We start from the raw sequence: 22059 nt of genomic DNA on the forward strand, positions 1-22059 counted from the left end.
TCCCCGCCCCTCGCCGGCGGGGACGCGGATTCGGCCTGCGCGGAGCCGGCGGAGAGAGGGAGCGCGGCCGGGCGAGGGGAGGGGAGAAGCGAGAAGGCGGCGGCGGAGGCGGTGGCGAGCTGGTCATGGCAGCAGCCCGCGGGCGGAGAGGCAGCCGCGGGTTGCCGCTGTGATTGGCACCCCGAGGAGGAGGAGGCGGCGGAGGAGGAGGAAGGCGCGGAGCAGCCGCGGGGCCCGCCATCCCGCGGCGGCGGAGCGGCGGTGCCCGGGAGGATGCCCGGGAAGCAGGGCTCGGCGGGCGGCGGCGGCGGCAGCGAGCTCCCGGGGGCCGGCGCGCCGCGACAGCGCAGGCGGCGGAGGAAGGTCTCCTGCTTCTCCAGCATCCAGCTCTTCCTGGTGTCCGAGTGCGCCCTGATGCTGGCCCAGGGCACGGTGGGAGCGTACCTGGTGAGTGCGGCCGGCCGGTACTCCCCCGCGCCGGCGGGGCTGAGCCGCGGGAGGGGATGCGCGGCGGAGCGCAGGGGAAGTTTCCCCGGCGCCGGGGCGGCTCTGCGGGCAGCCCCCCAGGCCGGGGGGGTCACGGCAGCCCGGCGTTCGGCGGCTGAAATGACTCAGCAGTGCCGAGGGGTCACCCACCCGCTGCCTCCCAACTTGTGCGGCCGGTCCGCGGGACTCCCGAGCGCCCGGAGCGCGGCCGTGCCCAGCGCGGGTCCGCGGCTGGCCGGGCACTCGGCTCCAGCGCCAGCCTTTCCACTTCACACTGAATAAATACCGGCTGAATCTAGTGGGGCATTTACTTCGTGCCTCCCGCGTTACCGGTTTTCCTCATCCTCTTAAGTGATGCAGCGGTGCAAAGCGCAGCAGCTCCGAAAGTCCCGGTGTTGGGTACAGAACAATCCAAATAAGACTTTAGCACTAAATCTGCATGGTGAGATGGGTGTCAGAGGCAGAAGTGTAGTAGAAGAGTTGGGAAGATGTCCATACGGCTGTGCTTGTGCCTTGAAGTGTACAGCCTGTGGAAATGTTCTGCTTCCAGCAGATGTAAGTGTATAGTTGATTTAAATTTCTCAAAATAGCTTGCTGGATTTGAGAATTATAGTTTCCATGGAAAAGAAATGTATTCATAATCTCTGAGGCTTTTTGAGGCCATACCCGTAATATATTCTACAGTAAATGTAAGAACTCTGCATTTGGTACTTGTATTCAGTATTTAGCATTGCTTCTCTCACATGCTCAAACTACTTATGCAAATTTGTACTGAACGTGATCTGTAATTTTTCAAGGTATGTGACTAAACTACCCATGGTTAATAGTCTCGGTTAATATGAAATGGAAATTAGAATTCATCTCCATATAATAAAACATAAGTTTAGTTTGAGACATACTTGTAATTCCAAAGGAAACTGCATCACATCTGATGAGATAAATTCAGCAGTTCTATACTCTAGGTGAGTATATGGAGATATAACTTAATTGTAGGAGCCTGACAGGAGCATGCCTGTTTTATGTGAGTAACACCTTAGTAAGTAAATATATTGTTTCCGATGAGCTACTTGCAAAATGAGCTGTCAGTGTGAACGAGTGTGGGATAATCCTTCCTCAAAGTAATAGCCAAGGAAGAGCCCACGGGTGATGTCACCCAGTGGGCACCGGTGTGCCAGGAATGTATGGATCTGCTAGAGGACTGTGTATCAGCACGCTGCGCTGGGGTGTTTGAGCGTAGGATCAGCAGCAATAGTCCCTAGTGTGGCATTTCCCTCAAACTCCTTTGCATTGCTCACTCCTCACCAGTTTAGCATTTATTTTCCTGTTTTCCCCAACTCCTGGGGCATGCTTTGTACCGGAGTAGCGTTGCTGCTGCTTTAGAGTGTTTCATGCACCCCAGCCCCACCGTCTGGAAATGAGCACTGCGATTCCCAGAGTCCTCTCTCCTCCAAGGGGTGAGCTCAACTGAGGTGCCGCTGTCTCTACTCTCTGCCCTTCTCCAGGTCTGTATCCTGAGCAGCATGACGGTGTGCCCTATGGCCAGCCGGATCCACAGGCAGTAACAGACAACTGGGCAAGTGGGGGGAAAGAAAAAAAGCAAACTAAGCTCAAAACAATCCCTAGCATGCATAAGCAGTGGCCCAGCTGCACTGGGCAAGTGTTCCTCTGTTCCCTGTATAATTTATCTGCAGTCATTACAAATACCATACAGCTCTTCGTACAATGAACAGATACAAATGTGGAATTGTCATTGCAGGGTGAATCTGTGCTTAAAGCGAATCTGCCCAGCACTGTGCTTACAGGTGCTGCAGGGGAGTGAGAGCAGGAGCAGCAAAGATGCTTGGTGGAAAGCATGGAGGATTTAATCGTTTTTGCAGACTGAGTGTCCCATGGGGCCAAGTGCTGCTCTCAGGTGCTGTCATGGGGTGGAATCAGTGGAGGCACTGCAGAGTTTCCCAGGTGTAATTTGCTCAGGCCCCTGGGATGAGCGGGGCTCGGCAGTGGCTGCTGGGCTGCTCCCCGAGGGACAAATTAGCAGGCGAGACAAAGCAGAGAGCAAACAGAAAGACAGACAAGTAGGGAGATGCTGCGTAGGACAGGCACAGTGTGTAGTTCTGGGCAGTTGAATAAACTACTAATTTTAGCCTGTCGGCAGTGAGGGAGTTCTGTATTCATACTTCTGCTTTCCTTAGCCACATGTGTGACTTTCCCTAGTTATTTGTAATTCAGAAAAAGAAACCCTTTTTTGCCTTATACGGTGACAAGTTGGTTTCCTCAGATTTTGTCTGTCTTGTTCTGCACAGGGAGACCATGAGGGCAGAAACTGAGCTTGTTAAGAAGACAAGCCAGGGGCTTGGCTTCTCAGGAGTGATTGAAGAGCTCAGTTTGGATTGAGCTTGGCTTTCATGTCAGTACATTTAGAAGTGGCTATTGTTATTTCTTTTTAGAGATGTAAAAAACCTCCCCTTTTCCATGTTCACTGTACAATCGACTAGCAGCACCCGCTTGAATATATGTACAAAGTATACATTCATTCATTATGTGGTTTTTAAGCAAGGATCAGTCACTTTTATTTGTTCATAAAACATTGTGCTTGCCAACAGGGCTTTATAAATAATAAATGCTGATAAAAATCTATATAAAGTCCAATTCTTTTCCCACAGAACTCAGCAGTGAAAATACCCCAGGATGCCAGTAGTAGATGTCTGTGTTTAAATAGTGCAGTGTCTCTGAGGTTCTTCATGTGAAGTTTTAGGGAGTATTTGATCAATGTCACGTTCCAAAATATTTGTCTATTATTATGCTTGCTGTTTGCAAAATGCACATGTTCCAAAATTACTTGGTGCCATATCCTGCATAGTTTATGCAAATACAAGCCTGCGCTGCTTCTTTGGTTTCTGGGGCTGCTGAATACACCCTATTATTTGCATATTCGTGTAAGGTTTTGTGTATGCATTTATTTGGCTTCATCTAATTACTCCTGCGTGCTTTTGGAAACTTGAATTTCCCAGCAACTGCAGTGGCAGTGGGGAAAATGCTGCTTGTAGTCTGCAGGGATTCCTGCTGCAGAAGTTAGTCAGGATTTTCGCAGCAACTTTTAAAAGCCCAGCTGATTTCCACCCGCGGTTGCTCTCCTGCAGCGCTGGGCAGTGGATTAAAGAGCTGAGGGTGACTGGTGCAGATGGCACCAGGAGGGAAGGGCTGGAGCCTCCGTTCTCCAGCTGAAGCCTCGTGCCTTTCGGATGGATACAGCAGTGGGATCAGTCGTGCCAGCCGTGCAGCGATGAGGATTTCGATAAGGCTGATTCACATACCTTGGCAACACTTTCCTGCCTGTCCACCTCCCTCCCCATGAATTCCTATTCTGTGCACTATATTTTGGAATATTTTTACCGGTGATAACGTTCCAAGTGCTCCTGACAGTTTATCACTGAGGCATTTCATCACCCTGCCAGTCAAATCTTTTGCCTAGCCAGTGGTGAAATCATTGCTTGAGCAGAAGGCAAAGAGCTCTCAGTTTGACAGCCACAGTTTGTGGAGCAGGAGCGCAGTTTAATTTCTCTCCCTAGCCTTTAGCCTCGACTCACTCTGGTTCAAACTGACCTAGTTGCAAGCATGCAACATCTGCCAAAGTCATGGGCTTCTTTAGATAAAGGGCGTGCATATGGGAAGCGCGTTGGGAACCAGTTCTGTGGTGTGCTCTGGGGAGCTGTTTTTACAGAGCTTTACTGAGCTGTCTCTGTTTGCTACAGCTTTGAATGCAGCTATTCATGTGTTTTATCAAGTGATAGAGGATGACTGGCCTGAGCATGGGATGGAAAGGAAAATAATTGGTCCCTCCCAAGGAGGGTACATTGGTGTTTGCGTGGGAATAAATGCCAAATTGTTTCTTGTTTTGCTGAATGAAAACTTTTGAGCCGTGCTTAACTTCCCGGGGAGAGCTTTGCCCGTGTAGCAGTGTTTGACTGCAGCCTGTAAAAACTCTCTTAACTAAATGTCTGCAGTAAAATTAGTGCTGTGTGACTCCAGGTGAGAGTGTGTGTGTGTGTATGTGGTCTCTGAGACAGGCTCCGTCTGTGTGGTTTTATTGCTTCTGGGGTTTGGGATATCAATGAAAATCTTGAAATTCCATCTTCAGGAAGAAGATAAGTATCAAGGGTAAATACAGAAGTTGATCCACCAAAGGGTTCCTGGTGGAACAAACAGAAATAGGGGCCCTGTGTGGTAGAACACCTGGGAAGCGAGGGGTTAACAGTAGAATTTGGCTCTTGGATTTTTTAAGCTGTTTTGGTGCTCAGCCCCTTCCCCTCCCATGTTAAACGTAACAAATACAATACTGTGTTCTGTGGTACGTACCTGGTCAAACCCTCCTTGAAATCTGGCAAGATCTGCATGGAGGATGTCATTAAAGTCAGTTTTTGGGAATACTGCAGTGCTTTCTATTGGGCTTGGTGCTTTACAGTAGAATTTCCCTCTGAGTATTTGCAGTCTGAATGGACTGGGTGGAGAAATGTCACAGGTAGGGAAGCTGAGGCAGAGATTAAGGCTTGGTTCTGTTTCTGAAGCTATTGATAAAGCTTTTGATTGGTTGACAGCAGCAGAGCCTGAATGGCTTAGGGATGGGCAGACGTAACTACAAGAGGAGTTTTTCCTTTTTAATTTATTATTGTTTTTAATAAAGTATTTGTTTTCCTAGAATACGAATCAGCTTTAAAATACTGCTGTCTTTTTTTTCTCTCCATCCTCAGCAGTGCTGAGTAATAAATTAGCTGTAATGTTCATAATTTATTTGTCACTGGGGTAGTTAAGGGGTAAAAAAACCCATGGAGTGAAAATAAACATTTTAGTGGGGATGAATATTGCCAAGCATTGGCTGGTTATTGCTTACCGTTCATTTTCCCTTAATATATCTTTGCTGGCAATGTTATTTCTGGAAAGTTGTTTCTAGTATGCCTTTCCCATTAGAGAATATTGTCTGTTCTGCAGCTGAGTTGCACAGAAAGTTATTCTAAACTAGCTCTTTTGACTACATTCATATTTCTTCTCTAAGAAGCCTTTTTATTTATATATATATATTTTTTTTTTTTTTCCTTGGGTCTTGACTGCAGAGTGGAGCAGAAACCAGATCCAGCTCTGGGCTCTGATGCTTTCAGACTCCTGTGGGGTATGCATCAGGAGTGTGACATGGACACATTAACATAAAAACTTTATTTAAGTTACAGGAACAAATTCCAATCCAGTGTAGGTTGCATATTTGAGTACCAAGAAAACTTGTAACTGGCATTTATACGTTGATTAGGAGATGGGGGTTTTTTTATCTGCGATTAATAGATGAAACAGTACAGAGATAACATGCTTATCTCTTACATTATGTATTATGTGCAATTTGCAACTTAAAATCTGATGTCTTCTTGGTTAAAGGCATTTAAAGGCAAAATGCATTTGGTGTCTAAATGTGGACTAATTGATTTTAGTGTTTGTATTGTTTTTTAGCAGAAAACTTGGCAGTTCTTCCATTTCTCTGTGTTGTAAGCCCTGAAAGACAAAACAGACTGTTAGAAATGTTATGGTCCATCGTAAAACCTATATCTCATTTCTTCTGGCCAGCCTTCGCTTCCAGAATCCCTCTAGCACTTGCAGGGTGCCTGTGTGACAGACTCTCTGGGGTTTAATGGCCTACAGTATTCCTGCAGCTGAGGTTTAAAGGGATCTTGAATTAGAGCAGAGAATGCGTTGGTCGGAAGGGCTGTGCCATTCTTGCTTACGACCTTCATGCAGTGTGACTCTTCTAGTGGTCCTGTAGCCCCTGTCCCAGAGAGAGCTCAGTGGAACTGTGATCCCTCCCCTCCTCTGCAAGGCAGAGCAGATACTCCCTGTTTCCCAGAAAGGGGTGTGTATCAGGTTTGCATGGGCTTTCTTTTCCCTTACTTTCAGGATATTGTAAAGGACCAAAAGCCAACTTCTGTCCTGCTACAGGAGTGTAAATTTATTGCTTCAGAAGGGTTATTCTGCAATTCATCAAGAAGAATTTGTCCTCTGTGTATAGTAATCCTTAATTGTAGATTCCTTGGTCTCCAGCTATTCCTTCACGGGAAGATCAAACAATGGCAAACTATTTAGTGGGTGAGATTGCAGCTTGGATGAATTAGTGTAGCTTCTTCTTCTGATCAACACCAGATGAAACTACAAGTGTTGTATTTTAAGCATCATCCAAAGAAGTTTAAATAAATGTGATAGTACTTTGTGTAGTAACTCCTTTAAGTGCTCCACTGAAGTTTGGAAGACTTAATTTTTCCTATTGCACAGGAAAATGGGCCACTGATTTTGATTTACAAGGCTTCATTATAGCTCTGCAGCAAAACCAGGACTAGAACCCCAAGAGTCCCATCTCCAGGTCACCTTGGAACAACCACTAGACTCTCTGTCTGTAGGTAGGCAGTGCAACGCAAATGGCAGTGCTTGCTCCACTGAGTAGAGATTTTACACTGCCCTGCTCCATACGCTGTCAGTAGGATCAATAGTGATTGCAGGCTGTTCAGGGAGCTTCTGGAGTGTCTGTCACTTCTCCCATCAGTGCTGGGAGGGCTCTGCCCTGTTATGGGAAGCATTCTGTAGTGTTCAGAGAGATGGTCCCTGCATCCAAGCTGTTTCTGTTGGAGAGGATGGGGAAGAGGAATGTTCCTTTTTCCCAGATGTTAAAGAGGGATGCAGTTGTAATCATACAGAGGTGACGACTTGGAGCACAGGTTTGGATTTAGCAAATCTAGAAAATGCCTCAGAACTAAAATCAGATTTTCTAAGTTCTCCAGTTAGCAACTTTTTTTTTTTTCCAGCCTTATTCTTGGTTTGATGTGCTTCAGCATTTTGCCACCTGAGTATTCCTTGCTGAAGAGAGGCAGGCAGCCCCCACCTGCTTTTGCACAGTGCCCACTGTTACTGAAGTTGAAGATCTTTTACTGAGCTTCTGTTGCAGCAGTGTCTGAACACAGTAATTTATTTTAGGTGACTGCGGTGTAAAAGCAGAATATTTATTTCTGTTTTGCTTGAATGTTTATCATCGTTATTTTCAAGAAGAAAAGGAATTTGCTTTGGTTTTTGCTTTTCCCCTCTGTTGCCTCTCCCTTCATAGTAGCCTTTCTCCTCACCAAGCAGGCAGCTGATTTCCCTGTGTATTTTAACACCATCTTGGTGTCTGCAGCTATCACTTGGATGATTTCTACATGCTTGCAGGCACCGTGGCTCTTAGATAAGTGGCTGTGAGGGCCGGTGTGGGAGCACAGGAGTTGTTATTCCATGCTACATCTGTTTCCTGGGCAAGGATTGCTGGAATAGTCTTATTTTTAATATTTAAGTGTCCTTTTAAAACACCATGCTGTTCACCTGTATAATTCATAATGCCTTAGTTTACTGAAAGTGAAAAAAGACTTAAAAGTTTTATGGTGATCTATTAAATGACAGTGAAGTTTTTGACAGAACCTGGATAATTCAATTGTATTGAGGTCTTCATGACTCACCCAGTTTCTGAAGCAACTATGGCAGTTTTGTTTTTTGGTGCTTTGATGTTTGCATCTGGATCCAACATCTTCTTCAGTTGTTTTTGATTTTCTTTGAAAGGCAACTACAAACTGCTGTAAGGAAACTGAAAGAAAGCTAGATTGTTGAGAAGAGATGTGTAGTGTGGGTGTGGAAGAATACAGAAACCTTTCAGAAATGTTTCGCTTTTCATTTTGAAAGATAAGTAGTGGTATATTTGTGGTATACTTTCTTTTTCCTTGTCCCCCACTGAAAGACTTTTGGCTGAATTGAAATCAGGATTTGGTTTGGGTCAATATAGAAGAAACAGCCTTAAAATGAATGTTGTATACATGTATTTTAGGGTGATAGCTAACATTTTAATACCTGGAAAATTGCATGAAACAGTATGGAATTGCTTTACAGTGGGGGGTGACAGGTAGTGGTGCCCTCTGCGTTCCTAAAACAGAGGAATTACTCTGTGAACTTATGTTTAAGGTGAAAAGTAAGTATTTTTCCTGGAGTCTTCTTGGAACATGTATTAGATGGAGCTTTTCATGCTTTCAGCTGGCAGGGAGCACCCATGTTCAGACACAGCATGGCCAGAGGATAGCAGTGGTGGGCCTGTTTGCCATAGCAGGACAGAGTTCTGAGTTTTCTGTAGTTTCAGATTTACCTCATCCCTTTAATTCTCCAAAGGAATAACAGGGAGTGAGAAAAAAACATAACGTAATAGTTTTGCAACCTGTCCTGTTAAACAATGAATGGTATTTGTTTTCTCTGGTAGAACTTTACCAGGAAGGGCTGCAGAAAGACTGTCTGGAGTTCTTGTTTTTCATTTCTAAAAGGAGGATATGAAATAGTTGCTACTCCTTTCCACTTCTCAGCTTCATGCAAGCATAGTTTGGCACATCATTAGCAGGAGGCCAGAGATTATGTTTGGGATTGTTTTGGTGCTGGAATGTGGACTAAACCTCACGCTTTGGCTTGAAAGGAATCTCTGAAAGGCTGCTGGAGGACTGGCATGTGCCTTGCTTGGGACAGTAGCAGGGCAAGCCCCTGTACCTCTGAAAAATACCAGACCTGTATGAACACGTGTGCTGTCTACACTGAGAAATGCCAAGAGAGAAGAGGGCAAGCATTTAAAACTTTCCAAGAGAGAAGCTGAAATACTGACTGAAAGAAGATGACTTTGAAAAACATGAAGGGGGAATGCCCCCAGTGGTGTCCTGCTGCTTCTTGTGCCCTGCTAATGAGTTTAATCTGCTGGAAACATGCTTACTTCTCATCCTGGCATGGTCTGAGTGTTGTATGATGGATGCATTGAGGTGCCAAGTTAGGGATGGATCCTTTCTTACCCAGTAATTTGGAAACAACAGAAAAATAACAATTTATAACTAAGTTTTGATTTTTAAAGAGAAAAATTTGAGTTAAGACTTTCAGTTTCTCAGTCCTACAGCTTGCTTCTCATCATCACCCTGAGCTGCAGGAAGAGCTGTAATTGTTGTGATTTAGGAAAGCTGTTTTCTCCAATTTATTCTTCAGGCTTTAACTCTTTTCTTGTTAAAGGGTATCCACCTTGCTTGGTGAGATGTTGTGGTGTGTTAACCTTGGTCTGCAACCAGATGCCCACCCAGCTTCTCTCCCACTCCCTCCTCAACACAGTGGGGGCAGAAAATGAGATGAAAAATCTTGTGGGTTGAGATAAAGCAATTACTGTCAGGGATAAAACAGACTTGATCTGGGAAAATTAATTTTTATTGCAAATTAAAATAGGTTTTGATGTTTAAAACAAAGCCAACAATCAAAATACCCATCTTACCCCCATCCTACCCCTTTTTTTTCCCCTAGGCTCTCTGGGAGTACGTCTATCACATCCTCACTGTGCTCTGCTGGGAGAGCATCCACCCTCACCATGAGCTAAAGTAAACCATTAATCATGTTTGAGCACTGACACGCTCTTTGCAGGAATGTTGGCTGCTGTTGGGTAAATAATTTCCCCTGTGCTTGGGTCCTTTCTGCAGCTGATCAGTCACTGGTTTTTGTGGTGCCCCACTGGGCAGCGGGGTTCAGCCCAAGGAGAAGCGTGTCTGTGTGACTAAAACATGGTGGTGTTCTTTCTGTCCTGCAGGCATTGTCTGTAAAATGTGATTTTTGTGGGAATTAACCTTCCCATAGCCTGCGCCAAGTGCTCTAGTTTGTGATAGAGAAAGTCCTGGACGTATGGGCCCTTTATGAGAAATAGTGGGCAGTGTTTTTAGGGCTTACCAGCAAAGGAAAACTGGGGATTTTGTTTTTGTCTTGTCCAGTGTACAGGGCTGAGAACAGTTAATTACAATGGGCCTTTCAGCCTCTGCATGAGATGCACACTTTGTTTCCTGCTGCCTATGGCTCGTTATAATGCAGGTCCTTCTGTCTGAAGTCAGTGCAGCTGCTGGCTGAGGGACAGGAGCTTCGGCTGAAGGGATGCCTTGTCTAGGGGTGCTTGTTTGTGAAGGGTGGTGATGGCTGTTTGGGTGATCCCAAATGGTCTCATCCAAGGTGCTCATTGCAAGGACTGCCCACTGAGCTCAGCTGTGTTCCTGCAGGAACCTGTTTTCTCCAGCCTTGGCCCAAAGAGGGGTGCTTTGACCCCAAGTTTGTGTTTTTGATATCAAAATGTGATATCAAAACCACATGGCTGCTTGAGCCCTTGGGTCACAGTGCTATGATGCTAGTCTAGGTTGGGTTTTGGTTTTTGATAGTTCTCTTTCTATAGTCTGTGTATTTGATGCTATTAAAGAATTGTAACTCAAGGGAGCTGCTTGGTGTTACCGAAGAGCTTTCCCAAAGTCTTCGGGATTCAAACCTATGGCTTCAGAGAGCTTGAGAGCAAAGGCTGAAAGTATTCAAGTATTCCATGGAGCTAGATAAACTGTTCACTTCCATGAGTTAATTTGCTTAATTGAGGCCGCTTCTGCATTGACAAACCACAGTGTGAATGAATGGATTCCAAAATCAGCTCGGGAGTTATTTGATGGCTATTGAAGTTAAGCCACACCAGCAAGCCATGTGCTAGAGGCCCAGTTTTGTGGGTTTGCTGTGTCATTTGGCACAACTGCACAAGCTTTCTCAGACACTGGCCCTGTGCAGAAGTTCAGTGTTTTCCATGGATTAGGGTGCATCAAGGCTACTGTGTTGCACTTAATCTCAGTTCTTGCTCTTTCTTAGCAAGAAAGCAGAAGTTTCAAATTTCTTCTTCCCGTTTCTTGGGGGAAGCATTTGGGGCTTATGATGTAGCCTGCCATACTTGAGATGGCATTTACTGATTTGATCAGCTTAATTCAATGCTGGACAAGCTTTTTGCCAGAATTTTTATTTTGCCTCCTTATTAAAACAGATCCCTAATGAATTACTGTAGTCGTATATAATGACTCTTGGGAAATACTGGATGCAGCCTCCAGAATCAGCTCTGTGTATTTTCAGATTGCAAACTTTTGAAGTCTATCCCTGAACAGTGCCCAGGGTCCCTTGGCATTATCTAAGTTTTCCAGATTCTCCCACATTAATGGACTTCATCTTTGGTATCTGTGGGCAGGTATCCAGTGAGCAATTGGTTAGCAGGGTAACAACTTGGAGGTAAACCTGGATGTTTACCAGAGTTCTCTCTGGGATTTGGTGTAAGGTTTTATGGTCTCATGCATGGAAGTTTTTTCCCAGGCTCTCCTACAATTTTTCCAAACCAATACTTCTGTATCCTCATCTTCAAAATTACTTGCTCTGAGCTGGCATTACAGTTTGGGGGAGTGGTTGGCCAAAATGGACAAAAATGTTCTGCAAATGGCTTGTGGCAAAGTGTGGTCTTCTGGTTTAGCTAACTAGCCCTTTTGACATGAATGGAGTGTGTATGGTTACTCCAACACTTGTACTCAAGCTACTGTTGAACTTGATCAAGTTTTCATGGATTTCTGTTAGGCATCACACCGAGGCTTCAAGGGATGGGATTTTTAAGAGGTGCACAGAACTTTGCTACACTGGAAGTGCAAATGAAACTATAATGACCTTTGGTTTCTCCTTTATTTGCCCCCTGTAGTGCATAGTGCATAGATTCAGACACTTGCAGTTTGATTCTCAGCATCCTGATTGTGCTCAGAACTCTTGGTATCCAGACAGCATCACAAAATAAGAGGTTCATGGAGTGTTTCTGGGAGTCCTGTCACTGTGTATTTTCCTGACCTCCTCCTTGCACCCACTATTCAAGGAAGTGAGAGATTAAATGATGGAGGAACAGCAACTTGATTCCTCTGAACCGATACTGGCAAGGCAGATTCTGTTGGTGGTGGCATCTTAGCAGGAACAGAGGAACAGTCCTGCCACATGTAGGTAATGTTTTCAAGCCAAGCTCTTACTTTGCAGCTGGCTCCAGAGTCATGTCCAAACTGACTCCCTTCATGAGTTAAGACTAATATTTGTGCCCAGAGGAATCTGGATTTATTCCCATTTGGACAATGTGACATGTGGCAGACTTGGGAGAGGACAGCTTAGCTCATGGAGTAATGCTTGTTGGCTGAGGAACAACTACTAATTGTATTCCGTGGTGAAGGTGCAGACCAGGCATGCTTGGGCTCTTTTCCTGGCTTTGTCATGGACATCTTCAGGCCTTCTTTGGGCTTTCTCTCTCAATCAGCAAATGTACTTGCTGTGTTATTGTCAGGTTCCATGGTCAACGTGTGGTATAGGATGATGGGCACTGAGCTGCTGCAGTGATGGTAACTGAGATGAAAGAGGGTCCTGTACCAGGTCTCTAGCAGTTATCACAATCAGCTGAACTAAATTAAGTAATGGGGTGGTAATTTTGTGTTATCCTACCTGTGATGATCCTACCTATGATGCAGCCTTGTTGCCAGCTGAATGCTATCCCTCTTTCCTTCACACCTGCCTGAAATTTCAGGGCTGAAACATTTAGCTCTTTGCTCTTGGAAGCTTCAGTGGAAAAGACTACTTGGGGTTGCTTTACTTACTCTTTGGTAAGTGATGGATTTTGAAAGAGCCTAAGGGTGTTATTTTCAAGGATGTTTTCTGATCCATGCTGTTGCTGACAGAAGTGACTTACTCTAAGTGTCTCTTTGAAAATGGGACCCTTGTTCCAAAGCCACTAAAGTGCTTTTGAAAACTCCCCTTCTCTGTTACTGACTGCAGTAGACTGCTTCAGTGGTGTCTAGCTTCCTTTAAAGCAGGGCAAAATTAGAGCCTAAATGTTGTGTGCCTGGCTAATAAACCTTGGGGAGGCAGAAACCAGGGAGAAAATGAATATAAAGAGAAGTAACTTCATGTAGAAGCTGTCTGCAAAGGGTGAATGAAGAACTGGAAGGAGATGAAAGCATGGGATTTGAAATGGCTGTGGAGGTTGAGAGAACCCAGTTTGGGAAAGTACAGAAAGAGAAGCAAGAGCACTCATGTTGGGTGCAGTAACCATTAGTTAGTGTCTGTCTCTGGCTTTGTGTTGAATGGTGAATGCAAAACAATTCCCACTCTCTAGTGCCTGAGTGATGGATTCCTCCCAGAATTCGGTACCTCCCTGCTGTAGGCACAGTGGTCTTACATGGGAACCCCTCTCCTATTGTGCTTTTGCTCACATCAGACTCTGATAGGTAAATAGAAGAGGTGGGGACTTCTGTTTTCCTTGCATGTGCTCATTAAAGATTTTCAGGCTCTGGTTGTTCTACAGTAAGGTCACCTTCAAGCCCTGGCTTGTCTGTTTATACTATAGCCCTCCTTGCTCTCCTCCCAACCTGCCTCTCCCTTTAGTGGGAAGTTTGGCAGCAGCCAGCACATGGCTCCTGTTTGTACCCTTGGCACTGCACAGAGACAACGTGAAAGGAGAAATGAGTCGTTTGTAAACAGCTTTGTAGGAGGGTGTTACTTAGCAGGTAAGCAGGATGACACGGACAGTGCTTGTGTGGGCTGCAGGGTGTGAGGTGGGGATAAGCAAGCAGCACATGTGGCTCTGGGACAAGCTTGGGGTGTTGCTAGTTAGGTGCTAGAGAGACCCCAATTCCACGTGCAGAAGTTTGCAGTAATTCAGTATTTCTTTTATGAGTTGTTACAAAATGCTGTGGAATGGCAGTGCAATGTGGCCGTTTTGTTGTTTCCCTTTTAAATGGTTTCCTGTGTCCCAAGGCTTAGTAAATTAAAGCATTTGATGTACTGGTTGATGAGAAAAGCCTCAACTTCTCCCTAAGCCGAGTTCCCATTTGCTGCAACCAGGCATCCTTTCTGCTGGATAGAGAGTAGAGCAGGAGAAATCAGTAGAGGCAGAGCAGATGAGGAGAAAAGTAGTAGGACTTGTCAGAAAAGCTCCTCTCCCAGTATATAGCCTTTATACAATCACCGTTGTCCTCCAACCGTGAAAACTGAATTCCTCTTCCTTCAAAGCTTTTATTAATGCTGCCTCAGAGTGTCCTGCCTGTGTCATTTCTGCCCTGGTTCATGCCTGACAGCTGGGAATGCTTCTGCAAGCAGCTCTACGGGCCTTGCTGCTTCATCTGCACTGTGGCATAACTCGGGTGCAGCCCTTAGCCCCGAGTTCAGCTCTTGATCATACATTACAATAACATGAAGCCCTTCGCATGACAGCTTTCCTTGTCAGGCTTGCATTGTGGGTTCTGCGTGGTAAGTGCCCTGTTTATAGTAGAAAACGCTTCTCTGCAGGCATGGAAGTGTTGTGTTCGGAAGTGTTTTATTAGATGAACAAGCAAACCTGCATTCAGTTGTGGAGGTGGAGAAGGGAGGGTGTTGCAGTGTGACAGCTTGGGATCGCGCCTCTCCAGTGGTAGTACATAGTCCATGTGATAGTATATAGGAACGGTTTTTTTCCTGTTAAGAGTCTTCCAGCAGTATGAATTTCATCTCCTCCTCTCAGCTGGAACCCAGCATGATGGTGACCAGGTTGCAGAGTTCCAGACCCAGGTATGAATCTTGCTGCCAGTTCTGTATGTGGCCAGGAGTGCTGTAGGAGCCTACATTTAAATTACACACTTTGAATTCCTCTTCATCTGGCTTCGTACACCTACTTGCTGGCCACGTGAAAAAAAATGAGATCCATCTCTGAATGTGTCAAAGATGTTCCAGTAGCTTTCCCTTGGCTGTTTACTTTGACAGAGAGATTGGCTGCCCCTGCTCACCAGCCCCTGCTGCTGCACACTTACTCCACATGGAATTCTTCATCCTCCAGGTCAGAAATGTGCTGGCAGCGCTGTTCTGTGCTACAGTTTTTAAAGCATGCAGAAATACAGCTAGAGGGTTGAGGTTTGTGCTTCTTTGCATGTTTGTGATGTGTTATTTGGCTGCCAGTGAAAATGACATAACATTTAAAAATAAGTAAGGATTCAAATATCCACTGGCTTCATTGTAAGTGTGCTGCTCAAGGAAAGTTTGTGCTAAAAATGGGTTCTGGCACTGGGTGTTGTTATGTAGATACCTTGTCAGGGACTAAAATACCACCTGCCTTCACATAGTGAGGTCAGTATTAAACAGCAGACTTGGAGGCAGAAAGCTTGTGTGGACACCAAGTCTGTGGTTGTGATTATCATATCACTGTAGGTTGGGACTCTAAAAGGGTAAAAATCTAGATTTTGGCTGTGGTGTGCATCTGTTTCAGCACAACAGAAAAAGCCTTTCAAGTTTCGCTAGGCAGTTCCGTGTGGCCTGGCTCTGTACCTGGGTCTGCTTTGAGCTCTTGGTGACTCAGGCTCACTTTCCATGATGAACGTGAGGGGGTAGCTGCAAATAACACCCCGGTGATCTTTTTGTTCACACCGCTCTAAATGGGGCACTGCGCCTTCCCTTCCTCGGGGGAGCTGGGAAAGAGAGTCAGCCCATTGTGTCCCATGCAGGATCCGTAGGAAGCAAATGAGGAAGGTATTGACAGCCCTGCCTGCGCTGCTATTTGCTGCACTGAGTGCCTGGGTTAGAGGTTAGGTTTTTATGCAACATGTTCGGTCAGTGTGGATCCCAGTTTCACCAGAGTAGTGGAAAATGCATGTTCACCTTTCAGAGGCATGTGGCTTTTCTCTGGTTTAAGCTATTTTGAAACGAACTGTGGCTTTCACTGATGTATCAGCTTCTGACCAAACAGGAATCTTCCATGGATGCTGAGTGCTCTTTGCTCTGTTTGCTGTGTGCAACAGCCTGGAGCATCGCTGTGTTTGTGGCGCAGCTATGAAACCCTGCAAAAGGTGTCCAGGTACCCTTGGTTTGTGCCTTGTGTTGGCCAAGGGCCAGTGGCACAGGATGCTGTGACTGCTGAAATGTGGGAAGGAGATGCACAGTGGGCTACAAGAGATGGCAGGAAAGTTTTCTGCTTGAGAGAAGAGGTTGCCAAAAATATGTGCCTTGCCTTGACTAGGAGTGTGATGTGCTATTTCTCTTGCTGCATGCTGCAATACCATTTCTTCTCAGGCCCTGAAAATCCTGACCTTGAACATATGGTTAACTTGAACTGTGTCAGTAACCTCAGAGCTGGTCACTAGAATATAAAATGAATTTTTCACACCAGTGAGGCACAGATCCAAGCTGCAAACTCCTCATGGCACCAGTACAGTAACTTGCAGGTTTTTGAGTGCTGTCCTAGAAACAGCACAGGCACATGCAGCAAGAGCCAAGCTAATAACACCCTACTTTCAGCGGGGGTTCAGCTGTGGCGTCTATTATCCCTGTCATGTGAATGCAAATTTCAATGCAGAGATGATTTCCAGGCCTTGAGCAGAGGCAGCTTGGGTGTGTTCATATCGCCGCCTTTTTTTTTGCTTTCCCTTATGTTCATGTGCCCAAAGCACAGGTGTTGGCATCTGCAGTGAAAATGTATTTTAAGTTTTGACTGACTTCATTGGAACGAGAAAGGTGTTCAAAGAAGTGATCAGCTGCCTGAGACAGGACAGAACATCCTGATGCCGTCACTACCTCTTTGGGGTGAGCAGCAGCAAGAAGTGCTGTTGCTTGGGGCTGGGCAAAAGGTGTTAAGGTGTTGCTCTCTTCCCAGCCATCTGAAAGGGAAGGAGTGGGCAAAATGCCACGGAAGTGGCTGCCTTTTTAAAAGTTTGGCTCAACCACGAGTGATCCATCTCAGCACCGGAATTGTGGAGCAGGGAAACGTCTGAGCACAGGATCAGCATCATTCCTTGGGCTTGAAGCATGAGCCTGGTGGCTGTGGGAGGGAGGGTGACTGTACCCCTGGGGACCAGCTCTACAGGAGGAGAGCTTGCCCCCAGCGATGGGATCCCATTTGTCCCATCCTGCACGGCTGCTGGAAGAGAGGACAAGGTGATACCTGAAGCACCTGGAAGCAGTGGCGTTTCTGGCATGGTCCCTTTGGCTCTTCAAGGAATCTTGTGTTTCCCAGTTCTGTAATGGAGACTGTGGGAGATGGTTTGTGTTTGTTTTCCTTTGGGAACGTAGTTGCCAGGCAATTACTTTACACCCTGTAGCACTGCAGACATGTCTCTTCAAGTCCAATCTCTTACCACATAACTGAGAAAATGTATTTTACATTAAAAAGAAGCCTTTTGAAAAGGCCCTTCAGGCATAAAGTCAATGTGTTTTCTATATATAACCCAGTATTATTAATACAGTGAACTTAACTGTAGACTCTGTGGGTGAATTTGACTTGATCATTGGAGATACGAACAATATGATACTCATTTTCAATGTACTGTGTCTCTGACTCCATAATGGTGTTTCCAGCCTTCAGTTCATTTCTTAGTGATAAAGCAGGGCAGTAGTGTGAAGCAGGATTGTATTTTTGCTGAGCACTAATATAAAATAAACAGCCTATAGAGAAAACAAATTTACCTTGGTTCAGAAAGGCCAAGGTCTGTAGATTTGGGACAGACAGGAATGATGAATGTGAGTATGTATTATTGAAATAAGTCCAGAATGGCATGGCATAAGCTTCCATGGATTTAGTTACAGAAGCTGCAATATAAATTGCTTTGGCTGGAAAATTTTAAGGTGGTGATTGATTTCTTTTTTTTTTTTTTGATGTGGGTCATTTATCACTGTGTGCATTACGTGAGATATTTTCCTTTTTCAATCATTGAAGAGTGTTTTAGGGTGGTGTGAGGAGGCCCCTTTAGCCCAGGCCTGTTTGATGTCAGTCATCTGATACAAATGCATGTGTGCAGCCTGCTGTGGCTCAATTCGAGGAGGAGATGGTGCAAGCAAGCATGGTACAAGTTTTAATCACTTCTTGTTATTGTATGTTGCAGTGTGTTCACAGAGAGCCAGAAGGTTGGGTTACGTGATCTGTTCTAGATGCCCAGCCTGCTTTCTGCATGAGCAAAGTGTGCTGGTGCCCACCTGGTGTAGTTTTTGGTGGTCCAGTTGACTGATCTGGTATAGACCTAGTCTGGAGGAGCATGAGCCTGTGGAGTAACAACAGCCACACGGTTGATCTCTCTAATGCCAGAGCTACATCTCAGTGGATCTGCTGTTAAAAACCAGGTGGGAGATGTCTGGAGTAGGTGAAATGGGAGTCATGGAGAAAGGCAGTGAGGCTGGCACGACTGAAGGCTGTGTACAGTGCTGCAGTTTAAGTACTTGCTGGTCAGAGCCCCAGTGACCTGCTAAGGGACAGATGTGAGCACATCAGGGTAGCAGGCAGGCACATTCCCACAGGAAGTTGTAGCTTCAGTGCTGTTCCCATTTTCCTGGGCACTGGCATGTGCCACGATTAGAACACTGGCCCTGCCTCTGTCCTTGTGCCTGCTCTGGACTTGTCTGGTCCTGTGGGTGGTTTCACACCAGTAACATCTTGGGTCAGGCCACATGATCTGCTCTATGTTGTCTGCATGAGTTTTGCTGCGTGCTGTCTTTGTGTCCTGGTAAGCATTTTGATCTTGGGTTAGAAGCTTTTTTTGAATAAATACCCTCTTAGTCGATTCTTTCCATCCCTGACTAAACAGCTGTGTAAGTTGACAGGAGTCAGGAAGTAGCAGCTTCACAGCTGTGGGCTGCTGGTGTTTCCCTGCTGTGTTTTAGTAGGAGGTTGTTCATCTGAAGCTGCTGTGCTGCTGCACCATCCCGTGGTCCACATCCCTGCTCTTCAACAGCATCCATATGAGCTGTGCCCTTGAGTGACCAACCTGGTCTCAGCACACAGGGACTTTTTATAATCCTTAACAGCCTTTTTGCATGACATCAGTATTTTACAAGGATCTGTCTTTTGCAACATTTTATGTAACTCTGGGTAAATAGAGTTAGTGTCTGGGAATGGCAATGGCTGATCTGCTGGGGAACAGGATTGTGAAAGGAAATACAGGCAGTACGGTGTTTTTATCCCGCAGTTACAAGGGCGCCATGGGCATCCCACATGGAAACTGCAAGTATTTAGTCAGGTTGTACCTTATATGCAGCAAGTCCCATAAAAGTGGAGCATGGAGGGTGAGAGAATTATTTTAGCCATGGGCAGGGGTTTATTTTGCATAAATGCAGGTAACATCTCTCCTATGCTAATGCTGGTTTTGTAGTTGGTCTTTGTAAGGTCACAGCCAATGTCATAGTAAGAGTTTGGAGTGTGCTGTCTGGGCTGCAGCCACCCTGGATAAAATGCATTTTTGTTCCTGTTGTTCTCTGGCTGAAAATATGCATGTTGACAGTTTATTTCCCAGCCCTATTTTTATTTTGGGATTTTTTTTTTTCCCCTGACTGAGACTGTCAGTTTTGGAGGCTACTCTGCTGATGCTGGTCTCAGCATTTTGTACTTGAGTGCTATTTTCTTCTGGATGCTCAAGGCTGGTATGATGGATTTGTTCTTTCACCATACCCCTCTGCTTCTCATAACCCACTTAGCAAAGGCAGAGCTGGTAGCACTGGGTAGCAGTGCTACAGCCAGAAGGAGCAAACTGGGGAAATGCAGTGTGGTCTGGCTAGAGGAATGAGGGGAACTGCCAGCTTTTATCAAGAGGGTTGGAATTTTCCCTGTGTTGTCACCCTTCTTCTACTTTTGTTTCAGTCTTTCCCCAAAGTAAAGCAAGAAACTATTAGGGGATGGTGATACTCTTTTTCCCTACTGTGAGTGGTTTAGCCTTTGTGAAAGGGAAAGAATGGCTGAAGTCCCACTGAAATAAGAGTGGAATGAGAATCGGGACTCTGGTTTTAGTTCCCTGGTTTGTCACCAATTTACTGTCTCTGTCACTGTGAATTGCACTTGAAAATGGTGTGGTTTTTGTATCTGAAATCCAGCTGTCCAAAATCTGACCCTTTTGAGATCTGGCACCCATGTGTTTCTAAACACCATCCTGCTTTCTAGCCACTTGTATATATGTATGGTAAAAGCCTAAAATTTGGCAGCCAGGTCAAAATGTGGGAGACTTCCAAAGCTAGTTAATACCGGTTGGCCTTGGGAAATCACTTCTGTTGGCTTTCAATCTTCCAGCCTAAATTATTCCATCAGAAATTAATTTTGTTTACTGTACTTGTCTCATTAATAGTTGGCTCTCTACCTCAGTTTACACAGCTGTAATGAGTAATCATGAGTTTTCCATCTAGGTACAGCTCAGAAATGAGCACCATAGACATAATTTTGCATGCTCAGAGCTATATATTGATCTTGGAGAGATTCCCCAGTCTGTTAAAATTGGTGTTCATGGGACCCCCGCACCAGCCCCCTTAGACCACATCTTGCAATAAAACCACTGTTGTGGATGGTAAATCCTTACCCATGGTGGAAGGTTTGGAACTATAGACGGTCTTTAAGGTCCTTTCCAATCCAAACCATTCTGTGGTTCTCTGTCATGCAGGTGCTTGTTGGATCTGCCCATGGCAATGGGATGTTGCCCATATCCCTCCTCCTTGGCGTGCCTTGCTCTGAAAACACCAGCATAATGTTTTCTAGCAGTGTCTGTGCTCACCTGCTCGGCTGTCACAGCTCCCACGGAGGGCTGGGAGCAGCAGTGTCCCTGCTGGATGTGAGCTCCAGCCCTGCTCGCTGAGGCTGCTGGAGCAGGGACAGGCTGTGCTGTGCCTTCGCACAGAGGACACTGTTGTCCCTCGTGAGTCATGGAGCTGTTCATCCCAACATGGACCTGCACCTGGTGTTGCAGGCAGAGTGGTGATCTCCTCTCCTTCTGACCCACGCACCTGGCTTTGGCATGGGAAGAATTACTGCTCTTGGCGCTGTCTTTATTCATAGGATTTGGTTTTTAGGTTTCTTTCTCCCTGCCTTCCTCAGCTCTTGGCTCTTCAATGGGGGAGGATTACACTGGTAGTATAAAATGATAGCTGCCTGTATGAGAAGAAGGCTGGAGTTTCAGGAAACATTAAAACAGTCCAGTTTTGGAGATCTGACTTGGACACTTACCAGAGTCAGGTTTGGGAGCTTTTGCTTATGCAAAGCAGCAGGGGTGGGTTGTTTCCACTTTCCGTTTTGTTGCCGATGGGGCTGTCTTTGTCCAGCTGTGCCCTGGTGTACCCTAGCAGAGGCAAACTGCCCCCGGAGAAGAACTGCTGTCAGAATACTTTGAAGTCGGTCAGGCTGGCTCCTGTTTCGTGAGGTTTATCAGCAAAGATTTTCAGTGCCTCCAGTGGGAGGCTATTTTTATTCTATCCAGGGGCTACCTTCTGCTCTGAGGTCTTTATCACATTTTTTTTAGACTAGAGAAACCTGCCTCTTTTAGGACAATCTTAAATACCTTCATCTTTTGCAGTCTGAAAAACTAGATAGTTTTTTGTTCAAGGTAAACATTTCTGGCATTTCTGTGATGTGTTCAAGACTTTTGTTGTTTTTTTTTTTTTTTTTACTGTGTTAGAGGGACACTGCCATAGACATGAGAATACCCTGTTTTCCCCTTGAGCAGGGCTGACAGCAAGCGAGGTACTTGATGGTTCATCCTTCATGCTCTGATCAGTGCTGTGACTGGTGCAGAAAACCCACACTCTGTTTCACTGCACCATGTAATCAAGATTGGAAGAGCTCTCAAGAGATGATCTCGTTCATTTTCCTGCCCCATGGCAAGATCAGTCATACCTGTGTCTTTCCTGATGGATGCTGTTAGAAGTCTCTGTTAAAGACTTCTGCAGCCTTTC

General features: G+C 45.6%; 1 protein-coding gene across 1 annotated transcript in view; it reads left to right on the top strand.

Moving 5' to 3' along the window:
- Nucleotides 1-59: 59 nt before the first annotated feature.
- Nucleotides 60-22059, top strand: part of SLCO3A1 (solute carrier organic anion transporter family member 3A1) — a 137382-nt gene continuing 115382 nt past the window's right edge. Inside the window, exon 1 of the mRNA XM_042039192.1 lies at nucleotides 60-447. Coding sequence (XP_041895126.1) covers nucleotides 274-447 — 174 coding nt within the window. The 5' untranslated portion in view covers nucleotides 60-273. The remainder of the gene's footprint in view (nucleotides 448-22059) is intronic.

The sequence above is a fragment of the Corvus kubaryi genome, unplaced genomic scaffold, assembly GCF_017639235.1.
Source record: "Corvus kubaryi isolate FWS band 111438036 unplaced genomic scaffold, C.kubaryi_AGA036_p1.0 37394, whole genome shotgun sequence".
Taxonomy (NCBI): domain Eukaryota; kingdom Metazoa; phylum Chordata; class Aves; order Passeriformes; family Corvidae; genus Corvus; species Corvus kubaryi.